Consider the following 13,848-nt stretch of genomic DNA (forward strand, 5'->3'; position numbering starts at 1 on the left):
AACTTACGGAGAAGGTCATGAACGCGTGGAATGGGAAAACTATCATTCTCCGTATATCTATTGATGTGTCTCAAATCAACACAAAATCGCCAAGTCCCATCCGTTTTCTCTTTCAAAAGAACAGGACTTGCGTATGGGGAATCTGATGGACGGATCACCCCCAATTTTAGCATTTCGTCAACTTGCCGGTTGATCTCTGCATGTTTGTGGGGTGCCGTTGGATACGGACGCTGTCTCTTAGGATGCTCCTCCATCATTTTTATTGTGTGTTTGACACCTTTTATTCTCCCTAGTGGGGCATCGACTACGTCGGGAAACTTTTTGATAAGCTCCTTCAGTTGGTGGGATTCAAATTCACTCACTAATTGTAAATTGCAATTGGATACGTGAACTTTACTAACTGTGAGTAGGGACTTTTGACACGGAAAGGAGTCTGAAAACCCCCATTCCAGTGACCCTATGTCCAACACTAACCCACAATTATGAAGAAAGTCCATACCCAAGAGCATTTCATTTGAACTGTTCATGACAGCAAATGTGTGAGTGTATTCACGATCATTTAAATTAAATTTTAAGGTAACCATACCAGTAGGAAGAGACTCAGTACCATCTAGCATGATAACTGGTCCTTCTACCCATTTATTTACAGAAAATCCTTTCCCTAATACTTTCCTAAGCGATTTTAAAGTTACAATTGAAATCGTAGAACCAGTATCATATGGAACATATGATTCTCCAATTCCATGATGAAATTTTCAGCAGAATCAATGTTCGGGTTAAATTTTGGTGGGGGAATATTGCCTACAGAATGAAATAGCACAGGTCCTGATGAGGAAGAACGAGTTTGCATGATTGCATCGGTAGGATTTATGGGGATTTCTTTCCGTTCCATTATTCTAAGGCGAGAAATGCACCACGCCGGAATCTCGTCCTCTTTGTTCTCACTTGGAGGGTTATTGACTTGTGGTGGAGAATGGGCCAAGAATTGCGGTGGTGAAGAACATGACAAGAATTGTGGTGGTGGAGGGACGCCAAGAAGTTCCACACCTGAAGAGAGGTCATCTTGAGTTGGTAGCGTGGGTATCATCTCCTTGGAAGGAGTTTGAACCCTAGAATTTGCATTAATGAACTCCTTGATGATGCTTGACTGAGCCTCAATAGTTCGTTCATGGTTCTGAATAGTCGTTTGCATCCTTGTCAACTGTTCATGAATCCAAGTGACCTCATGCTCAAACGATGATTTCATGGAATCTTGAAAACTTCCCATTTCCTTTTCCACAATAGCATAATTGCTTTTTATGCAAGATGCTAAATGGTTCCTGTACCTTCCTATTTGTTCGCCAAGGTGCCTAATCTTTTCATCTACATATTCCTGGAAAGGTATATTTGGCTGTTGAGGGTAAGGGTATTCATAACCAACAAGGCTGGATAGGATAGGATCAGGAGAAGGAGAATTATGTAAAGCTGCCTGTTGCGATACCAATTGTCCTACTGCTTCGTGCCTATTGTCACAACGAATATCAAATTCTAATAAGAGTTGTTTGACCCTAACTTCTAGGCTATTCACCCGACGCCACAATGCATCGGTTTGCTCACCAAGTTGGGAATTTTGATGATTACTCGTTAGAATGAAAATTTGAGCAATTTCAGAGGTTAACGAATCAAAAATGCGTCTAATTCTTACAAATTGATCATGATTTTTGTTCTGGGCGGCAAAAATGATCTCGATATCCCTATTCAGAACGTTTAACTGGTTACCTACTTTTTTACGACGACGATCCGCATTCACAGATTCAAAACGTGGAATCATCCAACAAGGTAAGTGAGGCAAAATATACTTTGTTACCAGACTGTTCACCAGGACACCGAGCAAGAGGAGAACCGCAGCAATTCCAAACACTTCCATCATGAAGAGAAATCCCTCATACCACCATGATGACGATACGAGGGGCGCTGTTGCCTCTGAGGTCACGTTTCCCTTGAGGTTGGTGAGTCCGGTCATGTCGACGAAACCGAAGAGTTGAGTCAGCATTCCCATGATGTCGGATGTCGTTGCACCATGCAGGAAGTGAAGGAATATGTAATTTAATACGTAAAACACACTTTCCACTGCCAACGAATCGAAACTGTTCACTGTTTTTGCCCTTCGCACTTTTTATCGCGAAGGATTTCCAAGTTTATTATTGCACTTTTTATTACTAAGGGTTTCGTAGCACCAATTTGTAACGCTCCCTATTCGATTATGGGATTGCGTGTCCTGATTCACATCCACTTTCGCGGATGCCCCTTTTCTTTGTGACGTTGTGCAAGAAATTTGTAGTAGAAACTCACTTTTTTACAAGAATAATGAATAAATTTATTTACATCAATACCGACTGAAAAATATTGACTTTACAGAAATGCTCGTATTATAAATACGTGGGAGAGCTAATGCTATAATTTATATTTTAACTAATTATCTATACGGGAACTTATTATTAAGTTTTCGAAAATCTAAAACCTTGAACTTGATCTTGATGATCACTAAAACTAAACCTGCTGATCCTGAATCTAAAACTACACTTTCTTCTCTTCTCTCTCTGCTTACTCTATATATACGTGATCACATAAGCCACGCCTACTTGATCACTACCTTTACTTACGCTACATATGCACAAACTACGCCCTCATGATCATGATGATCATGATGACGTAGGCATCATTCTGTGCTCCTCATTCCTATCCTCTCTTCCCCTTCATGATCTCCTCCTGCACACAATATGGTTTGGAGACACATGAGAGGCGAGATACATATGAAAACTACATCTATGTATTTTGAATCCCTTGACCTTTGAAATGCTGATGTCACATTTGCATCAGCGTTCCAAAGGTTGCAGGATAAATACATTTTAAGAAATATCAAAATATTCACAACAATAAACCACATTTTTACTTACTCTCAGATTTTTAAATTATCTGGATAAATCTTATCTCGAAATTTATCTTGAAAAAGGAGAATTATATTGATATATATGTGTAATGAGTGTAATATAAGAAGATTTGACCGACTAATTAAAAAAAATCATATGAATCCTGCAAAATTTGGAATCGATATATTTCTCAAAATTAACGACTGATTTTTAACTGCAACCAATTTTTCCATGATGTAAGCATATCTGATCAAGTTATTGGTCACAAAATGTATATAATTTATTCTAATCAAATGCCACCTTCGTGCAAAGAAAGTGCAAAATGAGGCCAATTTTGCCAGGGCTGGACGCCAAAAGTTATATTTTAAATGAAAACAAATTACTGTATAATGATTTAGATATGGTCGGTGTAATGCCAAATTGTCATTTTTGTTTGCATCCATTTACATATTTTACGTCTTTATCAAATAAATCTACGCAAAAAATATGTACAAATTTTTGAACTGAATTTCATTCAAAATTATGACGCAGTTGTAAAAGCAAAAATCAGATAGATTTTCGCCTGTATTTTTTGGCAATAGACTCGTTAGCCCCCCTCCCCTTCACCTTCCTTTTCTAACCCGCTGGCCCAATATGGATTGTTACCTGTACACTTTCATTCATGTGACTGATTGTTGTAGAGAATCTTAATGAATGAAAATGAGTGAACGATTCAGTCATTTCAGATGAGTGACTTTGAATGAAAGGATTTCTCACTCCTTTCATTTTTCACCCCATGCTTTTAACACATGTGGCGAGGTAAGAAATGAAGTCAAATGAAGTGAAATGAATTTAAAAGAAAATGACTGAATGTGAATGAAAATCTTCACTCAGAAATCGGCATGACTGAAGTTTGAATGAAAAGAGTTTTTTTGAACAGGTATGTGTGAAGGTGGCGAAGGTCAAGTAAATAAATCAAGCTTTTACTTAACGTTAAATTTTACTTAACGTTACAAAATTAGGGAGAAGTTACTTCGATAATTTTCAAACCTAATTTTATATTTTTATGTATACTTCATAATTGCTACTTAATATTTTTTATTAGGATGAAGGGGGCAACATCTGTTAAATTCTTTTACAAAATGTGACACAAATATAATTAAGTAACGACTTGTAGTGTGCACAAAATAATTTTCTTAAAATTAAATTTGTATCTAAACTTTAATTAATTTTATAAATTCAAATTAAATTTTATTTTGAACGAGGATTTACCAGGAGTAAATTTCCAATATTTCTAACATATGTACATGTACAAAGAAATGCGACAAATAATGTGCCTTAAACATAAGTACATACAGTCAATTCACGCAGTTTTTGATACATTTTTTTTATTACAAATATTTCTGAAGAAAATTAGCTCCCATATTTTTGTAAACTTACTCAAATCAAGGGCGTCCATTTTGTAAAAATTTGTAAAATGTTTGTACAAAATTTATCCATTTTACCAAGTTACCAATGACTGCGTGAATTGCTTCATTATATTTTTAATACGGTCGGGTTTCTGTAAATATTTGCATACTACATAACATAACATAGCAGACGATGAACTGGTTTCGTATAATAAACACAAAAAACTTCCTTATTTACCTGACACACACGAGATTAGACTTTCAGGTTCACGGAGATTCATGAAACCTACTGAACTCCAATGTAAATACAAATTTAATTTTGTATTCCACATTCACTTTCTGTCTACCTGCGCACAAAAAAAGTGGAATTCATGCCCCGTCACGTAATTAATTCTATTCACAATTGTCTGTCAAGTTATGTCATGAAGATCCATTGTTAATTTTTCAAAGGATTCAACGGTTTTGATGCATTTTCATGTAACCTCGTGGCCACCCTTTGTTCTCGATGCGTCTAAATGTCATTCGTCTGACGAAAAAAACGGTAAATGTGACTCAAGTGGGTGATTTATAAATAAAGCTGACGCATGAAAACTCATGAATGGTCATGAAGGAAATATTGTACTCCTGCGTAAAGAATGTGATGCAGATTTTGTATTTTGGAAGGATTTTGACTCCTGCTCGAATTGATTAAAGTTTTGTGTGCACGGCCCCAGGCATAAAATCATGAAAATGAGTCACGCGTTCATGAAGGTCGTTATGAATTATCTAGAGTTTACTTGGAAAATGAGAAATTTCCTGGAATTTGAGACGCAGTAAAACCTTTTAATTATTGATTTATTATACTGATAAACCATGGGTTTACATGTGGTTTGACGATTTCATGATTTTCTTGACTTGCACAGTTTTAATTTGCAATGTTCTTTCATGAACTAAAATTCTGGAATTATTTGTGTGTGTCACTTAATTTGCGTAAATTTCACGACGCCAATTTTCGGCGATATGGGCTTTCCATACTCGTTCTTTCGCGAATCCGGTAAAATATGCAAATGAGGTGACACGCAGAAATAATTCCACGCTCTGTACCTCTTGTTGGCTATTGAGTTCAGGATTTTTAACGGTGTCAATCAAATCTCGAACCATTTTTGTTTACCAGTGGCCGCGGAAGCGCTGGGGGGACAGAGGGACAATGTCCCCACGGTGGTTCGATGTCGCCATCATCTCCCCATGTTATACAAACCCCTCCCTCCATTATCCTACCCATATTAATTTACCCACGTGTCCCCACCACGTGTTCCGCGGCCACTGTAGTTTACTGATGACTTATTAGTGTTGAGTCATGAAAAATTTATGAAATTTCATCAAAATATGGAAAAGCTTACCCAGCAATATTTTTCAATATGTATGGGGACATTCATTCATGATTTCTATGTTAAAACCGTTTCATGGAAATAGTATGATTCCATGGTAAGTGGATTGGCATTGGATGCGTCGTGCTCTTGTGTCACTTACTTAGAAATCGAGCTGGTTTGTGGGTATAAAAGGCGAGCTGATGTCATTTTTGGTATCAGTTTACCCTTCTTGCACACCTTTTGTAGTTTGTTACGTAATCAAAGCTTATCCAAAGAAAAGTACATAACTAAATTGATATTGGACTAATCGATAAATTCAGGCTGCCAATAAGGAATGGGAAACAATGGTAAATTTTTGATTAACATACTTTTGGAAATATATAAATATAAAATATAAAGAGTCGCATTATTATTTCGTAATTGTTGGGGGAGGATAATTTGCATAATTTTTGCATATCTTCGAGTAAGGTGCTAACTGATTTGTTTACTTGGCCGTAGTATTTCTCATGTTTCCAATATGGATGGTACCGTGGCAGGGATGAAAAGGCACAAAAAAATCAGTTAGCACCTTAAATGCACCTAAAGTGGTAATATGTAATTTTTAGGGTTGGGCCAAACTCGGGGGTTTAATAAATAAAATAACAACCCAGGGGTTTTACTGGGTTTTTAGCAATAAATTCAATAAAAATTTGTCGCAATTATTACAAATGCAAATTAAATCGTGTACAAATTCTCCTTGTCAGTATTAGAACTTGATTCAATTTTAAAATTAGCATTTTTTTATAAAATGAAACTTTTGATGATCGAAGTCGAAATTTTAATATTGACGAAATAAACTTCTACGTCTCCTGTTTCTTAGTGTCTACTTCCATTGAATTGTCTTCATCTTCGTCTAACGCATGAGAGATGTTTTAAACTTTTAGAAATGTAGTAAGCCCCTGTTAAAACACAGTTAAAACCCATTATGACCCAAATAAAACCCCTTGACATTGTAAAACTCAGTTGAACCCCACTAAACCCACTTACTAATTAATAAAACCCGCTATATAATTACGGTTAAAACCACTGTGTTTAACCATGTTAGGTGGGTTTTATTCACTTACAACTCATCAAAACCCAATAAAACCCTGGCTCAGAATACCCTGGTAATTTCAATAATTTTATATACAGCATTTCACTTATATTGGTTGATAATAATGGTTACTCTATGATAAGATCCCTGCAATTCGTGACGTAACAAAGGTTTTGTCAACTTTGATGCTAGCTAATCCTGCAAAATTTGCACATTTTTTCCATATGTTCGAGCTGGGGGAATATTTCCGGGATAAAGCATCTATCTGTCAGAAATTTTGAAAGTTTCTGGGAATTTTTTTTGCATTTTTATGTGAATTTTCCTAGATTTTCTTCCCACCCCCACCGTTTTCCGGGAACAAAACAGAAATCTAACGCACGTTTTTTCGGTCATGACAAGGCAAATTTCGGCAGGTTTTGCGATCAGACAGAATTTGCTCGAAGTTGGAAAGTTTTGATGCCAAATTTTACAATTTAGAAATATCTCAATGCGTGAATTGATTTTAATAGATGGAATTCCGTTTACGTCTACTTTTCAAACACGTTTACTCCATTTTTCATACAACTTTTCCAATTTCCTGACTTTTCGAATTTTTGTAGTTTTTCCAAAATTTTTTAATATTAAGCTTTTAAGCTATTAAGCTTTAACAAAGCTTGAGTATTAAATATTTTGCACACGCTAAGGTCTCTACTAAAAATTTTATAAATGATTTAGACAAAAGTTTTACAATAAATATCCCAAGTAACAAATAATTGCAAATTAATTAAGAATTACTAATTAATAAATACAAATTAATTAAGAATTAAGAATAACTAATTGCAAATTAAGCATTAATGAATCATTAATAAGTGTGAAACTGACTTAATTAAAATTTTCAACTAAATGAAACGTTTTAATGTTTTTTTCAGAACTGACGCGTCGTCCAACAAATTCAAACCGTTGTTCATCTTCTTCCGTGTCGTGGACGAATTCGCCGCAGCTGCCAACTCCAAGGACGCCATCGGTTGAAGACGAGCCCGACATGGCGCAGGTGATGACGACGCTACGAATCCTGTCCCAAGCCACGATCTCAAGAAGACAGCAACTTCCTGCAACTTCTTCGACGTCAGTGACATGTCCGAATTGTCAGAATCAATTCGTCGCAGATAAATCGTACCGACAAGGCGTCCCTAATCGGGAAGGCATTTTGGAAAATTTGAGACAAATGGTGAGCCGCCAAATTCAAAATTGTAATAAAACTAATTTAAACCAAGTATCGATACTTGGTTTAGAGTCACGTTGGTTAGGAGTGGCGTTTTTTTGTTATTACCAAATTATTTTAAGTTTATCAATTTGTGGTAAAAATTTTGTTACCAAGTTTACCAATCGATAATTTTTATGGTGATAATTACACAATTTTTTAAATCTTCCACTTAATTGCCGCCAAGTTCAAAATTGTTAGGAACCAATTTGAGCCACACTTGGTTAGAGTCGCTGCGTTTCTAGCTTATTTTCCTTTTACCAATTTTGTTACCGAATTTACCAATCGAAAGTTTTTAAGGTCAAAATTACACGATTATTTTTAAATCTTACCGTTTAATTTAGGAGGTGCAGTTGCGATCTCGTGGTGAGGCGCTGCCCGCGTGGGTGGAGGCGTACCGCGCGGGCGATACGATCAAAGCAGCCAAACTGCTCCATCTCAGCTACACGGCGGGTGGGAGGAGTGCCCTTCAGCGACCACGTGCCAGACACGTGCTTCAGGAAGCCACGTCAACCACGCGAACAGCGGAACAGGAAATGCCTTCATCTTCTGGGCAGGACGTTAGCGAAGGCAGAAATACGGACGATGAAAGAAATAAAAGAATCCGTTTAAATTCTGGGAAAATTTAAGGACAACATTTTGGACGATTTGGGATTTCGAATTTTAAGAATTGTTTCAGACCTCGAATTTTAGGAATTTTTTGGGACCTCGAATTTTAGGAATGAATTATCTTGGACCCTCGAATTTTACTAATTTTTGGGGGACTTGTACAGTCGGAGTTTGTTCTATTTTCTGATAGATTGGACAATTCTTCGGGATTTTATACATAATGTACATATTTCTGCATTATTATGCTTGCGTAATTTATTATATTTGTATGCATATAAACTTCTCATAATTTCTAAGTACAAAATATTCAAATCAACAATTCTTATTATTGTAAGCTTCATGTAAAAATGATTAACATTATTTTGCACTTAATTTTACAGGGTTAAGATTCACAAGTTAATTACAATGGCAAATTTGGTTGCACTAATTATGTAATTTATAAGAAAAATGTGTGGAATTAAATATCCTAACTTAATTTTTCCAACAATCTTTGGCTAAAAATATGTAATCTTAAATCTGTGTAAAATTAACGTCAGTAATAATTTATTTTGTACAAAATCCATTTTGAATTCACAATTAGATCTTTTAGCGACTGGAACTCAGGATTGCAGGTTTAAAATTTTTATTTGAAATATGATTATTATTCTGAAGCAAATTTAAGGGTAATACTGTAAATTCGTAAGTGCAAAATTCTTGCGAATTCGCCAACCAAATAAAACTACTCGGTATTTGAGCCCAAAAATTATTGAACTATTGCTTTTTAAAGTATAATATCGAATATCAAAAATATCGCAGATTTTTCAACGAAGAAGGTATAGAAATCGTGAAATTGAATGAAAAGAAGTAGTGTAAGTATTAATGATATGACAATTCAGGTAATCTTACAAACTGCGTAACTTGTGTAAAACTATTTATGTTACAAATTTGTACAAAAAAAATAAAGCTACCTGCGCCTAAATTCCGTAGTATAAAATAAAACTACAATTTATGTAATACTTTTCCTTATACAAATTTTGAAAAAATTTAATTTTCAGAAATTTAAAAAATATTCTAGTCAACTGGCTAAATGCTACGCCGATGAAGAAATTAATGTAGAAGTTTGTCGAGTATGGTAAAAAAATAGGTACGTTGTTGTCGGTATATAAATTTTTGATTTGAAAATAACATAGTTATCAAAACTTAATCCTTAGCAAATTTTGTATTTAAATTGCTACACTCTAAGAAACCCGGTAACTAAGTTATTACCAGGCGGAGTGTCTATGTGACTCTACTGCATGGTAATAAATTTATTGAGTGGTAGACATTTTGTTACCAAACCGGTAATAACCCCGGTCGCGAAATTTGAAAATAGTACCATCTGGTAACTAATTTTCTACCACTCAATAATAAATAAATTACCATGCGGTAGAGTCACATAGATTCTCCACCTGGTAATAACTTAGTTACCGGGTTTCTTAGAGTGTAGAAACTTATGCATTTAGTGGTAACATAAATTCGACCAAATTTCGTCACATTATCTGCTGGTGAAAATCCAATTTCTAACTTTCATCTTTCATTTTGGACAAAATTGCGTAAACTTTTTATTTTTTATTGATCTTCTAGTTTGCCTAAGCTGACAGATTTCTCTTCGTAATCTTTATGCATGTTTTTTCCAATTTGTGCACGATTATAAAATATGAAGTGAACTATGAAGTTGCAAGATTTTGAAACAATTTAATTTTCAGAAATTTACAAACTATTCGAGTTAACTGGCTAATGTTACGCCGACAAATAAATTAATGCACAAGTTTTTTTTTGCGTATGGTAGAAAAAGGTGAAGAAAAAATTTGAATTTTTGACCCACTTATATTATTTAATCCTACTCGGAAATTCTAAATTTATTACGGCCACCAGGTAACGTATCCCAGGCGAGCCAACAAATTTACGGTCGGGTACAGGGGAATTGGATGAGGTGTTGCACTCGGTTTGAAGAAAAACCTGGGGCAATCCTCTGAATGGAGTCTCTGATCAACCTGCCAGCTATGTCGGAATTCGTATATCCCCGAGGTGAGTTTGAAAACGTTCCCCCCTTTTGGGGGTGTGGTCGGGGCAAAATGAGATTTTTGCTAAAATTGAATCTAAAGGTGAAATGAAATGAAATTAAGTGTTCCCTTTCTTGGGAGTGGCTGGGGTGACGTGAGACTGGAGCTACTGCTTTGTGTGCGTTTGACTCTTTTGATGATTAAATATAAAATTAATCAACTTGTTCATTTATCACGCAACACTGATTAATTTTATATTTAATCATCAAAAGAGTCAAATTTTGTCTAGTGTTGAGTAAAACATACATCACATAATTTTATTGTGTAATTTTACGTTTATGAAGTTTAAATTTTGTCATACGTTGAACAAAATTTTAACAACTTCATTTTAATCAACTAGCTTTGCCCAACTTTATTTGGAGTGTATAAATAAATGCAAATGTCAAACGCACACAAAACAGTAGCTTCGGTCTCCGTCACGCCAGCCACTCCCACGAAAGGGAACACTTAATTTCACTTCATTTCATCTCTAGATTCAATTTTAGCAAAAATCTCACTTTGCCCCGACCACACCCCCAAAAGGGGGGAACGTTTTCAAACTCACCTCGGGGATATACGAATTCCGACATAGCTGGCAGGTTGATCCGAGACTCCATTCAGAAAATTGCCCCAGGTTTTTCTTCAAACCGAGTGCAACACCTCATCCAATTCCCCTGTACCCGACCGTAAATTTGTTGGCTCGCCTGGGATACGTTACCTGGCGGCCGTAATAAAATAAACTTGTTATCAAACCTTGTAAGATTTAAATTATTTATAACCAATTAATGATTTTGAATTACAAAATTTGAGTGCACTTAAAATTATAAAACTAGAAATTTGACAGATTTTGTAAAACTACTTGTTTGAAAGTTATATACAAATTTTCCCTGCAAATTGGAACGTGTTTCCAGAGTTCGAGAATTATTCATAGAGTATCTTCAAATTAGATTAGATTTATAAATTGAAATAGATTTCTAAATAAATTAGACTACTGCACTTTTACAAAAATTGTTAGTTTACGGATTTTAGAAATCCACTGACTAAATGTATTAAAATCCACTGACTAAATGTTACGCCGGGAATAAGTTAATGAAGAAAGTTGAATGTATCGGATAATGCTATTTCAGATCAAAAAACGTGAAAATACATCTTTCAATCAAAGTGAATTTTGCAATAAAGTGGTGTTAAAAATTGAAAATTTTGAAAATTTATTGAAAATTACGCGATGTAGAATTTAGAGTTCAGCTAATATTCTTAGATGTGTTATTTGTTACAAATTACAAATTTCTGAATTTCTACATGCACTAGATTAATTAATATTTGTTTTTGTGATTTGAACTTTAATTGTATATTTTGTTGGGAAATTATGACTGATTTGTCCTAGCCCCTTTGAAATCTTTGCAAAATTATGTTAATATTTGTTATTGGCGGATTTTGTAAAATATTAAAATTCAATGATTAAATGTTACCCCGATAAATAAGTTAGGAAAACAAATTATAACAGATAATAAAGGTTCACCCAAACTTTGTCCTACACTCAAAATAAAAATTTGTCAAATCAACACCGCCGGTGTCAATACATGACTTAACCGCCTTGGTCACAATGTTGAATCCGAGTTATGATGATTTTGATACCGGTAGTTATAATGTTATGACCGGACGGAAAAAATTCATTACTACTCGGAATCACAATTGTAACCAAGGCGGTTATGTCATATATTGACACCGTTTTGTTTTGAGTGTACCAGTCCAGGGTTAATTTTACTTATTTTTTGTAAGTGAAACGTCTTTGCATTGCCCGTTCTTAATTTTATGTTTTTATTTTTGCATGTTTTTATTTTATGTTTTTTTATGTTTTAATTTCTTTAGAATTTTGTATGTATTGGATTTTGGATTGGCTCAAAATGATTGCTAAATAAACAAATGCTCTCAACAAATTTAGAACATATGAGCATGTTTCCTTACTATTTTCAGACCATGTGTATCCATCCACAGAGGAGAAAACGCGTAGTAAATATGGAAAGTGTAAAATTTGTCAACTTTTTAACGCATTCTTTCCTCTTCGCATGCAAATGTCTCTGCCAAACGTGACCATTGGGAGTTCGCGTCTCGGTAGAAAGTTTTTATGGGCAGTTATACTTTTAATATCAAGCGGTAGCAAGTTTAATGCCGACAAATCAATACCTGCCTGGCTTTGGCTGATTTCATTCAAGGCTTCAAACAGGACACCTGTTAACTACCAAATGCAGTAAACTTGTAAGCTAATTTCCTTATCGGCGTGACATCTCGAATATTTTGTAAATTCCTGAAAATGAAATTTTTCCAAAATTTCGCCAGTGTATTTAAATTATATTTTTAATTGTTTCATGAACTTTGGATTTGTTTAGATCCTGACCTTTGAGAAATAAATGCTTTCAGCAACTTAAGAAAATATGGACATGCTCTCGAGCACATGTTTCGCTGTTTATCATACTAGTAGATTTCCGGATATCTCTGCCAAACGTTGGGAGATTGTGTTTTTCGCAAATTTCATACAAATTAAATTTGTGATCGGAAATTTTGAATTTAAAATAACGCAAAAAAACTCGTTTGATGGTAAAATTAAATTATTTGAAAACAATTTCCGATTTTGGATTGAAAAATTGGTTGCATTTAACGTGCTTCATAAAGCTAGAAATTTGCCAGGTTTCGTCAAACTATGTATTTGTTGGAAAGTTACAGAAATTTCCAAGCAAATGTGAATGAGCACTAATAGAAATCTGGGATCGTGAGGTAGGTAATGATTTCTCGGTATTAAAGTTGCGTGTGCTCCTGCTTGGCCAAACTTATGGACGAGCATCACGCACCACGGCATCAAAAAATAACCTAAATTACATCAGGTACACTTTTTAAATTTGAAAAAACTGGAAAACCTTCAGGTTCAAAATTCAAAACTTTATTTTAGGAGAATTGTTTTCATATTTTTAAATGTTTTAAATGTGTTTAAATTTTTAACATTTCGGTGACGTTGGATGCGGATGGTAGGATTCCGGGATTCTGGTAGTGGACAATGTATTATTCACAGTTGAGTACAGGGGTCTGTTTGCGTCCATGTCTCAAATATTCAGTAAAGAGTTTTGCAATTAATTGGTGCAAATAAAACTTCAACTTACTGATACTGCAAAATTTCGCAATTGTAGAATTTAAAGCTAAAATTCGATAAATAAATTAATGGATAACAG

At 34.8% G+C, this 13,848-nt stretch overlaps 1 protein-coding gene across 1 annotated transcript; it reads left to right on the plus strand.

Moving 5' to 3' along the window:
• The first annotated feature begins 5,870 nt into the window (after positions 1–5,870).
• Positions 5,871–9,309, plus strand: LOC110856409. The gene is made up of 3 exons (XM_022104896.2): positions 5,871–5,993; positions 7,627–7,925; positions 8,303–9,309. Exons 1-3 carry the CDS (start codon positions 5,981–5,983, stop codon positions 8,585–8,587), a joined length of 597 nt encoding a protein of 198 aa, XP_021960588.1. The 5' UTR covers positions 5,871–5,980; the 3' UTR covers positions 8,588–9,309.
• The last annotated feature ends 4,539 nt before the right edge of the window (positions 9,310–13,848 follow it).

This window comes from Folsomia candida, unplaced genomic scaffold, assembly GCF_002217175.1.
Source record: "Folsomia candida strain VU population unplaced genomic scaffold, ASM221717v1 Fcan01_Sc015, whole genome shotgun sequence".
In the NCBI taxonomy this organism is placed as follows: domain Eukaryota; kingdom Metazoa; phylum Arthropoda; class Collembola; order Entomobryomorpha; family Isotomidae; genus Folsomia; species Folsomia candida.